The sequence below is a fragment of the Microtus oregoni genome, unplaced genomic scaffold (genome assembly GCF_018167655.1).
Source record: "Microtus oregoni isolate MIOR12 unplaced genomic scaffold, Mior012 000018F_ref0000195, whole genome shotgun sequence".
Lineage (NCBI taxonomy): Eukaryota > Metazoa > Chordata > Mammalia > Rodentia > Cricetidae > Microtus > Microtus oregoni.
Window position 1 is genome coordinate 1733260 of NW_024543077.1, and position 18779 is coordinate 1752038.

General features: G+C 40.6%; 1 protein-coding gene across 2 annotated transcripts in view; it reads right to left on the reverse strand.

Annotated features, from left to right (window-relative positions):
* LOC121458983 (alkaline ceramidase 3) overlaps nucleotides 1-18779 on the reverse strand; it is a 65601-nt gene that overhangs the window by 8738 nt on the left and 38084 nt on the right. For both annotated transcript variants that reach the window (XM_041668434.1, XM_041668435.1), the window contains exons 5-7: nucleotides 16718-16799; nucleotides 12441-12476; nucleotides 6960-7018 (exon numbers count right to left, since the gene is read on the reverse strand). In XM_041668434.1, the coding sequence (XP_041524368.1) occupies nucleotides 6960-7018; nucleotides 12441-12476; nucleotides 16718-16799 (177 nt within the window). The remainder of the gene's footprint in view (nucleotides 1-6959; nucleotides 7019-12440; nucleotides 12477-16717; nucleotides 16800-18779) is intronic.

Consider the following 18779-nt stretch of genomic DNA (forward strand, 5'->3'; position numbering starts at 1 on the left):
ACACACACACACACACACACACACACACACACACACACACACACCTACATCACAGAATATACTAATACACCTGGAACTGGTTATGCCCAGCAAATACCACATTTTTTACCAAAAGCCTGAAAATATTTTGATTGTGATTTTTTTAACCTGTAGACAAAGCTGGAAAACTGACACCTTAATGATACTAACTTTTCTAACCTGTAAGGGAGTATCTCTCAAAGGGAGCATCTTTCTCAGACGGAGTATCTCTCTCCATTTACTTAGAACTTTAGTTTCTCAGGAAAATACTGTTGTTTCTAATGCACAAATCTGGAACACTGTCCAAGAATGGAGTTGTGTGACAAGAATTCTGAGTACTTCCGACAAAACAAGACAAGGGTCTTACGAGCTCAGTTTCTTCAAAAGCACACTGTTCTCGGGATGTGTTTCTGCAGCCCTCCCTGGTAGTGGATGGGAGTGAGTTTCCTCCAGAGCACTCATCACCACTGGCTACTGCTGTCTGTTTACATGTCTTCGCCATGGGAGGCTTCTCCTGTGACTGTACACTTTACTATGTGACTCTTGTACACGCTGTGTTAGCCTCAAACACCATGTTAGACAGGACTTCTATCAGCACAATTCTGAGTAAAATGGTGATACTATAATAACCTTATTTTATTTTAGCTACTACAGGAATTGAAAAAACCCCACATTTTAGGTGTGCTATATGCTACAGAACTTATAGGCTAAGAAAATTCCTTTTTACTACTAATTGGTAAGGTCTTTTTAGATTGCGAATATGTGTCGAATTTTACAGGACACTTTCTGTAAATCTACAGTTATGTAGTTTTTACCTTTTATTTTTTAAATATGGTAAATAGTAAGAACAGACCTCGACTCCATTTTGTCTTTTCTTCCACATTTTGTTAAGGAGGGGAAGGCAGTTCTTGAAAAATCACTTAAATTTCTACCTTCTAAACTGCACAGTAAAGCGGATATTCCAGATGAACAGTGAGTACCCTCTGCACAAAACTGGACAGTGTCTACCCCACTTGGTAATGTGGTATGGGAGCAAACGTGAACAACTAGCCTCACTACATTTCTTCACAAATTCTCAAAGCAGTCGTGTGTGTGTGTGTGTAAAACCCAAAACTTTAGACTGAAGTTACCATCTTATTTTACTGGAGGGCATTTGCTTTTAGTATCTTTCTGGTTCTAGTTCATGTGACATGGTGATGAAAAAGAATTCAAATTATCCAGGTTTTTAAAAAATCATTGTATATGTATTTATTTTGTGTGTGCATGCATACAGGTGTACACCTGCAATGAGTACCAGGGTATACATGCGGAGGTCAGAGGCCAACTCAAAGGATTTGGCTCTCCTTTTCCACCATGTGAGATGGGGATTGAACTCAAGTAATCAGGTTTGGCAGTACCTTTACTCGCTGAGCAATCTTTTAGGCCCTCAACTAGAAATCTTTGTTTTCTGTTCTGAGGCTCTTGATACTAAAGACATCAGTGTGCTAGCATCTTCCAGGGCCTTCAAGCCAACTATTATACACACTCATTTATCTCTACAGCTTCTTCTTTGAGCTTGATGCTCTGGAATTCTTATGCCTTTTTAAACTAGCTAAGTTTATTGTGTTTTATTCAGAATTTTTTAGTGTTTTGTTAATGAAGGAATTTTAAGATCTCAGTCACATTTGAAAACAAAATTTGAGAATTTCTATTTGATATTAAGAACCTTTACAAAGAAGCATTTTCCTGAGTTCTAGGGATTATCAAGTTAACTAAGTCTTAAGAAGCTCACAATGAGCTCAGAGGAGGGGGTACACTCCTTTAAATGCCCTTAATCCCAGCACTCGGGACCCAAGCCGGCAGATCTCTGAGTTCAAGGCCAGCCTGGTCTACAGAGTGACTACCAGGACAGTTTTGGCTGATGGAGAAACCTTATCACGAAAAACAAACAAACAAACAAAACCCACCAACAACAACAAAAAACCTCACAGCGTAGTTAGGGACAGATAAGGAGAAAGTGAACAACACTAAACTAAGTCATCACTAAACAGAGATACAAGAAAGAATACTTGCAAGGCAGATAAAAAATGATTTTATTTCATGAAAATTGTTACAAGTAAATACTTAAAAATCTTTTTATTATATAAAGGGGGTGGTAACTCTCTCTCTTTGTGTGTGTGTTTTGTCGGCACCTTATTGCTTTTGGTGGTTGGTTCTCCCCTTTTAACTGTTAAAAGTTTAGGTCCTGGGGACTGAACTCAGATCATCAGGCTTAGAGGGAAGAGCCTTTACCTACTTACCAAGCCCATCTGGCAAGTCCTTTCTAAAGGTATCTGTGTTTCTCAGCATGCCTATTCTATCCGGTCAGACTGAAGCTGTTTCATGTCTTGACATCTCCCTAAGGCACTCAGATTACAAACAGAATAGAGACTTGTGCTTCTGCAAAAATGGAATAAACTGAGTTTTTCCTATTCTTTCCACTAAATTCTGCAAAGCTGTGTATATTACATGTAATATTAAACAGACATCAGAAGACTTTGAAAGGTAAAGAGAAGGAAGTAAGCTAGGTATAGGCTATGAGACCTGGAAGATGATAGTGGTAAGCTCCCTGTGTTTTCTTTTAAAATTAATATTTTAATTGACACATTACAACAAATTATGATTATATATACTTATGGGACACACCCTCGTGTTCTATGTATACAATGTGGAATGACTAAATCAGGCTAATTAACATCTCTATCTCATTTGCCATTTTCCATGGTAACATATTTGACATTTACTCTTTTGAGCTGTTTTGAATGCACATAACTAACCACTGCAAACTTGCACAACAGAACTCAAGAACCTATTCCTCCTGTCTGACACTTTGCACCCTCCCACTAAGATTTCCCCCAATTGCCTTGCTGCCCCACTCCAGCCTCTGACAACCACCATTTATTCCACACTTTCAAGAGTTCAGCACTTTCAGTTTCTGTATGTAAAAAAGACTGTGTGGTATACTTGGATTTTGATGTTTTCAAGACAGGGTTTTTCTGTATCCCTGGCTGTCCTGAAACTCACTCTGTAGACCAGGCTGGCCTCAAACTCACGGCTGCCTCTGCTTCTCGAGTGCTGGGTTTAAAAACATGCTCCACCACTGTCAAGCTAAAACTGATTTCTTAAAAATCACATTTATTATTTACTTATTTATTGTGGTGTGTGCACGCAGGTACCATGGGGCCCATATGAAGGGCAGCTCACAGGAGTCGGTTCTCTCCTCCCACCATGTGGCCCCACAGATGGAGCGCAGATGTCAGTCTCGGTGGCATTTACCTTTTACTTGCTAAACCATCTCATTTAGCTTGAGTGGTATTTCTACGTAGGCCCGGCTTATTTTATTTAGCACAATACTCTTCAGATTTACCTACCATATGCATTCTTTTTTGTTTGTTTGTTTGTTTGGTTTTTTGAGACAGGGTTTCTTTGGGTAGCCCTGGATACCAGGTACTAGCTATGTAGACCAGGCTGGCCTCGAACTCACAGAGACCCGCGTGCTTCTGCCTCCCAAATGCTGGGATTAAAAGTGTGGATGACTACTACCCAGTACCATATGCTTTCTTTTGGGCTAGCATACTCTGGACTTGGAAGGGAACTAGCCAGCATGTGAAGTCTAGGCACAGACAGAAAAGTTCCCAACAAAATCTACTTTCTACAGTCAATGAATCATGAAAAGGGCCAGCCTCACAAGACAGAAAACTTAAAATAATAACTACCTTTTTTAGTCATACATCACACACACACACACACACACACACACACACACACACACACACACACTGTAGTTCCTTCCCCAAGCCATTTAGCAAATTGGAAGTCCAGATTTCCATCCTTATTAGATATCCAGGAAGAAGAGAAGGATCACAAGTTCAGGGCCAGTCTGAGCAATATAACAAAACTATCTTGTCTCAAGTGACAGAACCAGAAGACATATTTCCCTTTCCTTGAGTTTTTAAAGAAAATGTACTACAACTGAGGCAAAAATCATAATATTATCTGATGTGGTTCTAAATTTATGTAGAGAAAATATTTTAGGCAATTATATTTTAAATGGAACAAGACATGTTAAATTATTCTCTTCTCCACCTCCAAAATACACTGAATCCCTACCCCTAGTACTTCAGAATTCGACTTTATTTCTAACTAGGGTCACTGCCGATATCCCAGACGAGGCTAGACTGGAACAGGTCTGTATTTTGAGAAGACTGGTGTCCTTACAAGAACATGGCCATGTGAAGATACAAGGGGAAGACCAAATGACAGCAAAGGCAGAAACTGCAAATGAAGTAAGGCCAGAGTTGCCAGCCAACCTCCAGAAGACAGGGTGCGGTGGGATGCACGGAGACGCCTGCAGTTGTAGTCACAGGCTCCAGACCCGAGAGGCAGTGGATCCCAAATGTCCCCAGAAAACTACCACGGGCACAGAAAGACAGGTAAGGTTTCTGCACCACACTAGAAATGGACAACATTAGACCTTAGTGGTTGTATACACACATGGAGAGCAAACAGAGCACACTACAGAGATGATGGAATGGAATCTAAAAATGGCCAGGCTATACATTAACTGGCTTTTTAGAGCCAAATCCCTATGGTGGAATACCTTGCTCAGCCTTGATATAGTGAGAGGGGCTTGGTCCTGACTTAACTTGGTATGCCAGACTTTGCTGACTTCCTAAGGGAGGCCTTATGCTCTCACAGAAGTAAAAGGGTGGGGGAGAGTGGAATGGGGGGGAGTGAGGGAGAACTAGGGCTGGTATATAAAGTGAAAATAAATAAATAAATAAATAAATAAATAAATAAATAAGGCCAGGCTGGGTGTGTGGCAGACAACTTTAATCCCAGCATTTGGGAGACAGTAGTAGGAGGATCTCTGTGAGTACAAGACTAGCCTGATCTGCACAGTGAGTTCCAGATCAGCCAAGGATATAGAGTAAGAATCCATCTCAGAACAAACAAATAACAACAAAAGGAAATCTAAAAATATAACATCAAAATTATGAATATTTGGTTGCTAAAAAGATTCTGGGGGCTGGAGAAATGGCTCAGCAGTTAAAGCACTGGCTGTTCTTCCAGAGGACTCAGGTTCAATTCCCAGCACCGACATGACAGCTCACACCTGTCTGTAACTCCAGTCCAGGGCTTCTGACACCCTGACAGAGACACATGCAGGCAAAATGCCAATGAACATAAAGTAAAAATAAATTATATATTTAAAAAGGGTTCTGAAAATAATATGTAAGATAAAGTCAGATTGTGGGAAAATATTTATAAATTATATATTTGACAAAAATTAAAATCTTAAAACTTGTAAACACAAAAAAGTTCCCTTGTTAATTCTTGTAAATCCAAGAGTAAATGAGCAAAGGCACAACAAACATTTCACTAAAGAGAACACACTAATGGCACAAGAAAGAATATAGGAAAATACATTTAACATGATTAACTATTAGGAAATGCAAATTAAAAGATACTAGTGTGTACCTTCATGCCTTCATGAGATAAAAATTGTTGATGAGGATGCAGAGAAATTGAATCACTCATACATTATGGGCAAAAATGTAAAAACCATGCTGGAAAACATTTTTTTCAGTTTTTAAAAAAACTAAACATACAATTACCACACGGCCCAGCAATTCCACTTTCTACAAAAACACAGATGCTCACAGTAGCTTTACAACAGCCCCAACCTGTAAGTTACTCAACTGGGGCACATCTACACCATGGACTACAGCAGCAAGAGAAGTCCACACTACCATCCAGAGGATTATACTGAGGGTCAGAACAATCTTTAAGGCTACACGCTGTATGCTTTTATTTATCAAACTTTCTTGGACTGACAAAACTATAAGAAAGGACTAGGAACTGCTGGGGGTGTGCACAGGGAGAAGAAGGAGAGGGGTAAGGGCACAGCACGCACCCTTCTGCTGATGTGCCAGCATCAGCTCCTGGCTGGGATACTACGTTATACATGCATTTCTACATGATCTCAAAATAAAAGGCTTATTTTAAAAACAAAAACGGGAAAACTGCACAAAACGAACCACTTACAGAGCTGCGCGTGGACTGTATGGTTAGGATCTATTTAAAGTCATCTCATGAGTATTATTTAATTTTAATATATATATGCTCTTAACCTCTGAGCCATTTCTCCAGCCCTACAAACACATTCCTTTAATGCAGCACTTTTCAAGTCTTTAACATCCTAGTCAATAGTATCCATATTCAAGTCTTTAACATCCTAGTCAATAGTATCCATATTCAAGTCTTTAACATCCTAGTCAATAGTATACATATTCAAGTCCTTAACATCCTAGTCAATAGTATCCATATTCAAGTCCTTAACATCCTAGTCAATAGTATCCATATTCAAGTCTTTAACATCCTAGTCAATAGTATCCATATTCAAGTCTTTAACATCCTAGTCAATAGTATACATATTCAAGTCTTTAACATCCTAGTCAATAGTATACATATTCAAGTCTTTAACATCCTAGTCAATAGTATCCATATTCAAGTCTTTAACATCCTAGTCAATAGTATCCATATTCAAGTCTTTAACATCCTAGTCAATAGTATACATATTCAAGTCTTTAACATCCTAGTCAATAGTATACATATTCAAGTCTTTAACATTCTAGTCAATAATATACATATTCAAGTCTTTAACATCCTAGTCAATAATATACATATTCAAGCAGATGTCTCATACATAGTTTCCTTCAAATTTCTTTAATTTTAGAACTCTTGTTTTTATATGATGCACATTAGTAAGTATATGTCATAAATAAATGTTGGGTTACAGTTTCCTAGCACTGTTCTGCTAGAGTTAGGTTTTACTGTATTCCAATTTAGGCTATAGATTTACTGTTATAAGCCTGAATATATTTTTATCAGAATGTTGGTGGTAGTCTCAAACTACTTACCATGTGACAATATAAATAGAACGGAGTACTAATGTAAAGACCAACATTCCATACATGACCTGAATAGGAGAGAAAGAGAAAGTGGTCAATACAACTCTTCCTGCCTAACTACTCATCCATTCCATCCATTGTCCGTCTGTCCATCCGTCCATCCATCCATCTATCATCCGTCCATCCGTCCATCCATCATTCATCCACCCATCCATCCATCCATCCATCCACCCATCCCGTGGTGAGGAAGCCTGGACCAGAGCCTCACACATACTAGGGAAGTGTTCTGTTACTGAGCTACTACTCCCATTTTCTTTTATTTCACACAAAGTCTTACTGTGTAAATTAGACTGGCCTGGAATTCTGGATCCTCCTGCCTTAGTCTCACAGGTGCTGGGATTATAGCTGTGTGCTACCATGTCCAATTTAAAGTCAGCTTAAAAAGATGAAGAGTCAGGTGCGGTGGCACCCACTTCCATTACTGAGTACTCCCATCACGCAGGAGGCGCAGGCAGGAGGTAATTAGTTAGAGGGTAGCCTGGACTACATTGCTAGACCCTACCTTGAAGTCAGTCACCAACACACAACACTGATCTTTCTCATAATAAAAGATTCCAAAGTAACTGGACACCAGAGTATCACATAATAATATAGGCTGTGAAATAAAAAAAACCACTTTTTTTCTAGATTTGCCAATAACCAGATGAGGAAAAGCAGACCAATCATTTATCCTTTCAAACTCTCACTTATTTCATTTATAAAGAAAGTTTCATTTAGTATGATACTGGTCAATCCAATCTGTATAATATGCATGAACAGATAGCCATATTACATGTGTGTATATTTATATACAATGTAGCATATAATAGATCAAAATTACTAGTTATATTTCCAAATGTGCTTATTTTCCTTACAGTCCTAATTAGTAATAAAATGTATAAAGAAGCATAATAGAAAAAATTTAACTCAAAATGCTTAGTCTTGCTTTTCACAATGTTTACACAGTGTGTTTTTACAAAGCCTGAGGGTCAAATGAGAAAAGAAAGATTCCGTGCACTGACATACGTACTACACCTGGGAGTCTTCTGTGGTGGAAATCTGTCAGGAAACGTAGTCACCGGGCTCCTCGAGACAGCAGAAGGTCTCTCTCAGAGATAGCAATTTGCTGCTAAAAGGCTTCACTGGTCTCTTAGGCTTTCTTTTTTAATCTACTCTTATATATGCTTTTCTCCTTGTTCCCTTGCTTTAAGCTATGTTGGTATATCTAATGTGGCAGTTATGTAATTAGGGTATTACCTTATTTTGAAAGTCCATCAAACGTGGGCTCTCAGTTGGAGATTTCTGGGTCACCTTGGACTTAATAGTGAGTGAGAGTTGTTATCAGTACTCTTCTTCTCAGGAAATTCAATCTGTCTAGCAGACACCTTTGGTGTTTATCAACCCTTTCCTTTTAGTTTTATTGTGTTACTTATCTCTAAAGCTAAGTTAAATATCTTTTAAAAGTTTTTCACCAACTATCATGGGCAGGAATTTGTATGTCATTTGACATCTTAATACATAGTTTGTAACACATTCCTTTATTTTTATGCATGCACATGGTTTCCTTGTATGCGTGTATTATGTGCATGCCTGGTGCCCGCACAGCCAGAAGAGGGCATCAGATTGCCTGGCACTGGAGTCACAGACGGTTGGTTCTGACTGCCATGTGGGTGCTGGGAACTGCACCCAGTTCTCCATCAGAGCAGCCATTGTTCTCACCACTGAGCTTTCTCTCTAGCCCTGTGCATGGTTAGCATCAATCTGACTATTAAGCTTGCTGAATACAACCACATCGTTTTCACATGACACTTATAAAAATGATACATTTGCTTCTTTTCAACACTTTAAAATGCTTGTAATTTATTGTTGTTGGGTGTTTGTGTGTGAGACATGCAGGCAAGCAGAGGTGCCCCCTCATCATGAGAACCAGGGACTGAATTCAGTAGTCAGGCTTGCACCGCAACAGTGTTTACCTGCTGAACCATTTTGCTGGCCCATTTTCACTATTTTTATAAACCAAGAAATTAAAAGATTAAAGACTGAAGAGATTTCTGTATAACTTATCAAGTGTCAAGAAACCAAGACTCTTAAATTTCCAAGCTGGTGAGTGTTTCTTTAGCTAAGACTGCTGTTTTCAAATAATGGATAGTGTGTCACCATCAAGAGACCAGACAACTCGTTCATTGTTCTGTTTCTTCATGTGCTAGGGACTGAACCCAAGGCCTTCTGACTGCTAGGCAGATATTCTCACCGAACTCTCCTCCAGCCCCATTAACCATTCATCTTAAAATTCAGACATCAGATTCACCAGAAGATACCATTAGGAGAATGAAAACAGGCAGGTGTGGTGTACACATCTACTCCCTACATCTGGAAGGTTGAGCTAGAAGCTTCTCCAGTTTGAAGACGACTTGAGCTATACAGTGAGACCCTCTCTAAATAGAGCACAACCCAGAACAGACAGTGAGAACAAATGCTGTAGAACAGAGGAGGATCAATACCACTTAGCACAGCTGTTCCCAGACTCGGCAACAGTCAACACTCTGCCTCGTTATCTCTCTCTGTGTCTCCCTTCCTCCCTACTCCCCTCTCTAATTACTTACCTATAACTAAACATTAAAGACATTTTATTATATATCCAAAGTACAAACACAGGGAACTACAATAATCGTGGTATGACACAAAACAGCCTTTTAATCAAAAGTTACAGTTGCCTTAATATTTGTAATAGGCAAAACGAAACACAAATAAGCCAGGCATGGCTGCTGATGCCTTTAATGCCAGCACTCAGGAGGCAGAGGCCAGCCTGGTCCACACAGTGAGCTCCAGGTGAGCTAGCACTGCATTATAAGACAAGACCTCGTCTCAAACAAAACAAAACAAACAAAATATTACACGGGACATTAAAGATGCATTCAGTTATCACGCCTCTCAATTATGCTGGCCAGTTTTTTGTCAACTTGACATAAGCTGGAGTCATCTGGGAAGGCAGAACCTCAATTGAGAAAATGCCTCCATAAGATTGACCTGTAGGCAAGCCTGGAGGGCATTTTCTTGATTGAAGATTGATGTGGGAGAGCCTAGCCCACTGTGGGTGGTGCAACCCTTGAGCAAATGGTCCTGAGTTATATTAAAAAGCAAACCAAGGTTTTCCGTAGTAGTCTCCATCTGTTGCAAAGAGAAGGTTCTTTGATGAGGGGTGAATACTACACTTATTTGTGAGTATAAAAATAAATGTTCATAGATTGCCGTTAGGGATTAAGCTGTGATTAAGGCAGTGGGTGTAGATTCTCCTCCAATAACCACAGCCAATCAAAAAGGCAGAGTTGTGGATCCTAGTCCCAATGGATACATCTACGAAACAATTCCTGCCCCTAAGGCTCAGGGAATATTGCACACGAGATGGAAAGACTGTAAGAGCCAGAAAGCCAGGGATTTACTGTGAGACTGTCTCTCCTAGTAATATCAGAAGCTACACCCATAAAGTCTCACCAACATGACTGTCCAAATATGAGCTAGACCAGGATGGCAGCAATGCACATGCCAAACTGGACGGAAAAAAGCCCATGAGGCCTCAAGCTTACACAAAGAACACAGGCAACCGAGGGAAGCTGGGAATGGGAGAAGCAGCGTGCCCAAGGAAGAGCTTGTCTGGTGCCAACTGATCACTCTGAAAACATTTATACAGGGAGCAATATACAGACCGAATATGTTATATTTAGGAATATAATTGTATACACATATGCATATATGCATGCAGTAACAATTAGTCTTTTTCTCTCTCTCTCTTTTGGTAAAAAGAGGCCATAAATTTGAAGGAGAGTGGGAGGAGTATATGAGAGAGTTTGGAGGGAGAAAAGGGAATTAAATTATAATTGCTCTCTTTTTTGTTTGTTTATTGTGACTGGGTTTCTCTGTAGTCCTGGCTGTCCTGGAACTTGCTCTGTAGACCACGCTGACCTCAAACGCAAAGACTTGCCTGCCTCTGCCTCCTAAGAACTGGGATTAAAGGTGTGCATCACCACTGCCTGCCTTAGGAAAAAAAAAAGCAAGCTGAGCAATCCATGAGGAGGAAGCTAGTAAATCTTACACTCTCAGCTTAAGCACCTACCTCCAGGTTCCTGTTTGAGATCCTACCTTGACTTCCCTAAATGATAGACTATAAATGCTAAGATGAAATAAACCTTTTCTCTTAAGTTTCTTTTGGCAATGGTGTTTATTGCAGTGACAGAATCAAGCTAGGATATTCTCTGAAGTCTTTTTTTCCAGACTAGCTCCTCACTCTTTACATGTGTTTGATGAATTTAGCTTTTGTGGCCCACAGAATCTTGTTACATGACCTAGGTTGGTTTGAATTTGCAATCCTCTTGCCTTAGCCTCCCGAGTTCTGGGATTATAGGCACATACTCTCTGACCTATGACTTTGATAATTTTAAAGGTTATAGTCAACTTACTTTGGGGAATTTCCTTAAGTTTGGGTTTGTGTAAATCACATGTCTTCGTGATTTACTAAAATGATGCAGTGCCCTCAGTGAGTTATGACAGGAGCTAGCGTGACAACTATCACTGGGGACACTAAATTCATTGTAGATTTTTCTAAATATGGCATCTAAGCCATGAGCTCATATTAATATTGACTTCAAGTTCTTTTTTAATTATTATTGCTCCAAAGTTCTTTAAGTTAACTTTGTTTATTTTACATCCTGACCACAGCCCCCCCCCCCCCTGCAAATCCTCCTCTGTTCTGAAATGGGCAGGCCTCCCAAGGGTATCAACAAAGATGGCATATCAAGTTGCAGTAGAACTAAGCACCTCCCCTTGTATTATGGCTTTGCAAGGCAATCCAGTAAGAGGAATATGACCTTGAATTCTAAAACCTCCTCTTGCTCCAGACTCCTGAGTGCTAGGATTAGAGGTATGCGCCACCAAGCCCAACTATCTCTTTCTATATTTGTAACTAACTCCAACAGTGAGAAACAGCTTGCTTGTTCAACTGTATGGTAGTTTATTTTATATATATATATATATATATATATATATATATATATATATCAGTACAAAGGATGCAGATGAGAAAGAGGAGGTATGGCAGAAGGCACACACATTTTCCATGCCCAGCTGAGCACGCCACTGTTCCAATCTCTTGAAGCATTTATCTTGTCTTTGTGTGTCTGCATGTGTGCACACTAGTGTGGCACAACCTGAGGACACCGAGCTTTCCTGATTGTTAACCTCTGGGCCGAGGGTGTGAACCACCATGGACATGGGTAGTCCAGCCTACTCCCACTTTTATCAGTGCACATTATTGTTGTATGTGGGGAAGAAAACCATAACTTCATAACCTTTTCCTGATCGTCACAGGCCACAAGCAAGCATATGGTACACAGACATACATGCAAGCAAAACACTCATATAAATAACATGAAATAAATAAATCTTTTTAAAAATTACCTGATGGAATATAGGCTCTTTTACTTTTAGGTAAATCTGAAAAATATTATTAGAAACGTAAGTGAAGGAAGGGATATAAATCTATTCCAACCACTCTTCAGACCCCAGCCCTCTCCTTCCCCATGTTATCCCAACCAGACCCCAGCTACATAAAACCAATCAGGAGGGCGAGCGCCGACAGACAGCTTCTCCTAAGCCAGCCTAGCCACGGCCAAGGAAATAACTATTCAGGCAGAGGTGGACTACGTCAGCACTGGTCTTTAGGTCACCACCAAGGAGGGTGGAGGATACAAGGTTATTCATGAAGGGTAAACAAATTAAACAAATTATGTCGACAGTCTCTGTACCAGCAGAAAGACTACTGTAGTCAGGGATCAGAGTCAAATCTTGATTTTGATGCCAACTTGCTAGATAAACTTAGCTAGCATTCTTGACTTATTCCCTCTGTTAGAACAACGGCATGCCTTCTTTTCATTTCTGTAGTTGTAGGATTCTTCCATTATTAACCAGTACAGAGTTTAGGCAAAGGAACACAGGACTCGGGAAACAATGAATATTCTGTTTACCATCTTAACATCTGACAGTTTCCTTTAGTGGGTTGTTATGCTTCCCTTTTCTTATCTACTCAGAGAGAACCAATAGCTGCTTTTGTTTTTACATTTCTTCATTGTATGCATATGACATCACAAGGTGAGGTCAGAGTGCAGCTTATGAGGGTGAATTCTCTCCTTCCATCCCATGGGTTCTGGGAGTTGAACTCAAGTCGTCAGGTCTCAAGGCAAGCACCTCTACCTGCTAAGCCATCTTGCCATCCTCCCTGTTTACTGTTCACATCTAGAACAGTTTGTACTCTGTGACATGACACTTTCTTGTCTTTCCTGTGTCTCTGGTGTCTGTTTTCAGTCTCCTTGGCTGGCTATAGTTCTCCATAGTCCTCAAATGTCTGCATTCCATAGGGTTGTATCTTTTTAGTCTAAACGGTGTGTTTTACTATGGTACCAGTTCACAGGTTCCGTATTTCTGATACAACCTACACCCCAAACAACTCCCAGATCTGTACCTTTAGTCCACCTACCTACCTGTTAAGCCTCCAGTATCGCTAATACTGGATACTTCAACTCAACATATCATAAACCAAGTTTATTCCTTCCTACATCACAGCATACGCTTACTAACTATCTTTTCTGAACAAGATGTTCGTAGTTCAATCTGCAAAGCAGAGGACACCTTGCAGCTGTCAGTTCTTTTCCCACAATTTTGAGGTTCCAATTATCAAACTTAGATTTTTAGCTTTAGTAGCAGGATCCTTTACCCACTGAGCCATTTTGCTGGTCCAGTTTATTTATTTTTTAACACATATCCTGGGTGTCTTAAGCTGATTATATTATTAAAGATGACCTCAAACTTCTGATCCTCCTGCCTCCATCTGTCTAGCCTAGGTTTTGGGAATGCAGACATTCACCAAGACACTTGGTTTTACTCAATTCTGAGGACGGAATCTAGGGCCTTCTGTACACTAGGCAAGCACTTTACCAGATGAACTACAACTACAATTTTATTATCTTATATATATTTTTAGCTTTTAATTTTAATATATTTTGTTTTGTTTTGTTTGAGACAGGGTTTCTCTGTGTAGCCCTGACCGTCCTGGAACTTGCTCTGTAGACCAGGCTGGCCTTGAACTCAGAGATTTGCCTGCCTCTGTCTCCTGAGTGCTGGGATTAAAGTTGTGTGCCACCACCATCCAGAAATTTAATTTTTATATTTTAAGACTCATGTAGCCTGGCCCTGAATTTGCTATGTAGAAAAAAAAATGGCCTTTAACTCATGATCCTCCTGCCCTTGCCTCCTGAGTGCTGGGATTATAGGCTGTTCCAACATGCTGGCTCCATGTTTTAATTTTAAAAGAAGGTCTTGCTGTGTAGTCTATGTTAGCTTCAAACTTGGGATGCCATGCCTTGGCCTGCTAAGTGCTGGGACTACAGGCATGCACACGACTTACATGGCTACAGGTTCTGTCTTTGTTCCCCTTCTACCCTCTCTAGTCAATAGGCCACACATCCCAGACTGGGCACGGCTGCTTCTTTACATCCTCACCACAGTTACAGTACTTCAATCTTAGCCCCAAATTTTATGAAGTATGAAAGGTTCCTGTATTTAATCTCCAGACTCCTTTAATCTTCTGTAACACATAATTTTTCTAAAACTTGTCTGATTACATTTTTCTACTTTATGGATCAATACTACTTAGAGAACAAATTTAATCTCTTAAGCACAGCACATATGGGACGTTATCACCTGACAGACTGTCTCATTCACTAGACCCATTTACTACTGCCCCTACCATAGGGCAATTACATACATAAGACCTCTCTCAATTGTGCCCGTGATAACTTAATTGGACAATCAAGGCAAAGCATTCAGTAAACACCTGGCACATGGTAATGTTCAAAAAAGAGCAATTCACTTTGCTATTCTAAGGTCTGTGTGTACGGAAATACAAAAGACTAAAAATGCTTGCCACACTGTTGCCCAGAGGCCTGAAAACCCGCTCATAGTTAACATCTAACTTAGAGACTCCCCTGAAGCTTCCCTGACCGACGCAAACAGTATTTTCCTCTGGTTCTGTTTTTTTTTTTTTTTTTTGGTTTTTCGAGACAGGGTTTCTCTGTGGTTTTTGGAGCCTGTCCTGGAACTAGCTCTTGTAGACCAGGCTGGTCTCGAACTCACAGAGATCCGCCTGCCTCTGCCTCCCGAGTGCTGGGATTAAAGGCGTGCGCCACCACCGCCCGGCTGGTTCTGTTTTCCTCCCTCAGACACAGTCTTTTGACGTAGCCCAGGACAGCCTCAAGCCTTCAGGCCTAGTTCAGGCAGGAATCTTTGTTTTTGTTTTTGAAGTTCTAAGCTCAGAACAAAACATTACGTAGCCCAGGATGGCCTCAAACCCATGTGTGATCCTCATCAAGCAGTATTTTTTTAATTAAAGTTATGAAGGAAGTGGGGGCATGCTGAGACAAGTCAGAGAGCGGACGCTGGCCTAGAACACACGATGTGGCTCAGGATGGCCTCAAAGTTCTTATCCTCGTTTTAGGCTCCAGGTGTTGGGATAACAAGCACACACCATCATCTTGGCTTCAAGAGTAAATTAAATTTTAAAGCAATTTGTTTTTATAATGCTTAATTGTCTGCATGTGCACACATGTGAACATGCCTGCACACGAGTGCAGGTGCTGTGAAGGCAACAGATCCATCTACCGTTAGAGAAACGGGTCTATGAGCCCGACAGCGGTGTGCACGCTAACCACTGAGTCGTCCCTCCAGTCCCACAGTTAGCGTTTAAAGATGGCTCCTAAAGACAAAAGATACACACATGTATGATGTCCTAACTGATCCTCTTCTCACATCACTATAGGACGGGCCCACCCTTTATTCTCGCAGTCATTATCTTTGATCCCTAGTAGAATGAGTTCCCTCATGGATACCAAGGGCTTCTTAGTCACTTGTATTTCTAGTACCTGACACAGATTTCCAAAGAAAAGTCATAGTATGGCCAACGGGGAAAACCTCACTTCTTGTTTTTAACAAGAAAGAGGGAGTAAGTTCATCCTCGAGAAAAACAATTTTCCCCCATTGCTATTAAGGATTTACTTTTTCAACCTTTTCTTTATCTAAAAACACACACACATTAAACAGTTAATTTTGGGACTGCAGAGACGGCTCATTGATTAAGAGCACTTGCTGCTCTTACAGAGGACCCAGATTCAGTTCCCAGCACCTATACGGTGGCTCATGACCACCTGAAACTCCAGGGGATCTAATATCTTCCGACCTCTGCACGCATCAGTCACACAGATGGTGCACATACATATAGACAGAACACTCAAATACACACAAAAAATAGAATCTAAAAACAAACTTTTTTTTTTTTTTTTTTTTGGTTTTTCGAGACAGGGTTTCTCTGTGGTTTTGGAGCCTGTCCTGGAACTAGCTCTTGTAGACCAGGCTGGTCTCGAACTCACAAAGATCCGCCTGCCTCTGCCTCCCAAGTGCTGGGATTAAAGGCGTGCGCCACCACCGCCTGGCTTAAAAACAAACTTTTCAAAGCTTTTTTTAATTAAAAGTAATTTTTGAAAAGGAAATAAAGGTGCAAAGACTAAAAATAAGACATCCCAATTGCATAAAAACATCTCAGTCTGCATAGCTTGACACCAACACTGGAAGCTAACTACTCCAGTCTCCTACACAGCACACTTTACTGGAGACTAAGTATGACTTACCGTGGTTACTATTAAACTGAATAGGACGAGGGTAAAAAGCAGATGGTAGTTTACTGAGCTCTTTGTCTTGAAACATTCAAACCTTTAAAATAAGAGAGAAAGAAATTTACTTTACAATGCATAACCAGGAACAACTCTTGTGATCCAGTAGTACTCTCTGTCTCTACCTCCCACCCTCTGGGTTAGAAACGCTGAGCTGGACACAGACTACAAGAGGCTGTCGGGATCAGTAGGAGTAACGTAACTTAGGCTGAGACAATAAATTTCTCTCCTGCATGTATGAAGTTGGGGAGACAACAAAGTCAATTAAGTAAAGGGAGTCAAATATGGTATCAGATAGTCTACGGCTGATATCTGGAGGCAGCGAGGTGAGCAAACAAGGGAATGAATGAGCGGAGGAATAACCTGGATGAAAAGAAAAATAAAGTAGGTAGAAAGACTCGGAGCCATGAGGAGAGACAGGATGAAGAAGACGGAGGCACAAAGACAGTCCTTTCCAGGTCTAGGGAGCCAAGGCTGGACTCCCTCTATGGGGTCAGTTTCCTCGTGTTCTGACAAAAGGGAAGTCTCTTTAACTCCAGTAGCTTTGTGCATTTGTTATCCTACAACAAAGCTCTCTCTGAATGCAGCTACTGAGATCACTGTGCTGCTAGGCATGGTAGCTCATGCTTGCTACCCAGCACTCAGGAGGCCAGGACTGGAGGACAGCCCTGGGCTGCAGAGTGAAATTCTGTTGAGAAGAGGAGAAAGAGAAAAAGGCATTGCATTATACTTAGTTTTCCTATGTGTCTCCCCAACTAGACTGTGAATTCTTTATGTACAGTGATGAAATCTTACTGTGTTTGCAGACAACTACTAGGTCAGTGCCCAACGCACAGGAGATAGCATGGGGGTGCAGCGGGCCACCAGTAAGCACTCAACCTTTGAGGACTGCATTAGAACAGACAGCAGTGCATTCTCACTTTACTGAACTACATGCTTATCTCCTCCGTAAAGAAAGGAGACTGGAACAGGTCTCTACAGTCCTTCACCTTTAAATTCTATGGTTTTATGTCTCTGAAGATGATACAAATATCTTACTTTTAAATTATATGATTTTATAATTGGATAGAAAAGTTAGTGTATTTATGAATTATAGTTTCATTTTTGCTTTGTCTACAGCTGAGAAACTTATATCGAATGTTCTCAAAGAATAGTGTGAAGGCATCAGACGGCAGCTCACAATTGTCTACAATTTCAGTTCCAGGGATACAATGCCTTCTCGGTCCTCTACAGGTACACACGAGGTGCACACGTCATACATATAGGCAAATCACCCATATGCACAAATGTTACCACTTTATTTTATGCATTGACTTTTTTTATATATATCCAAGATTTACTGGATGGTTTCCACTTGTCTTGAATCAGGGTGCTTTCAGAACTACTTTGATGCGGGATTCCCCTCTGTGTGCTGTGATTACCACTGATTAATAAAGAAACTGCTTTGGACCTATAGCAAGGCAGAACTTAAGTGGGGAAAACTAAACTGAATGCTGGGAGAAAGAAGGCAAATGCCGGAACTTTACCCGGTAAGCCACAGCCTTGTGGCAAAACATAGATTAATAGAAATGGGTTAAATTATTATGTAAGAGTTAGCCAATAAGAAGCTAGAGCTAATGGGCCAAGCAGTGATTTAACTAATACAGTTTCTGTGTGGTTATTTCAGGGCCTCCTACAGCACTACTTCCTCCAGAAGGAGCACCCAACTTTTTGTAAGCTGTGTTGTCCCAGCTGCTGGCTGCCAGAGGACAGTGGAGCAGCAAACACACAGACTGTGTATAACTGAAGGTCACAGTGATTTTATAGCCTCCTGCGTATTTCACACCCATGATGTGGGAACTGGGGCTCTTCCTCTTTTCCTCTTCTGGAGAGGGATGAAGGAGAGCTTTACAAGAGGCGTGTCTTACATCACCACCAGGAAGGCTATCACTGCTTTCTGATCTGGCCCTGTCCACACAGGGTTAGTACTCGACTCTTTTGCCTTCTCCTTCCATGTTTACCACGAAGGCTTTCCAGTACA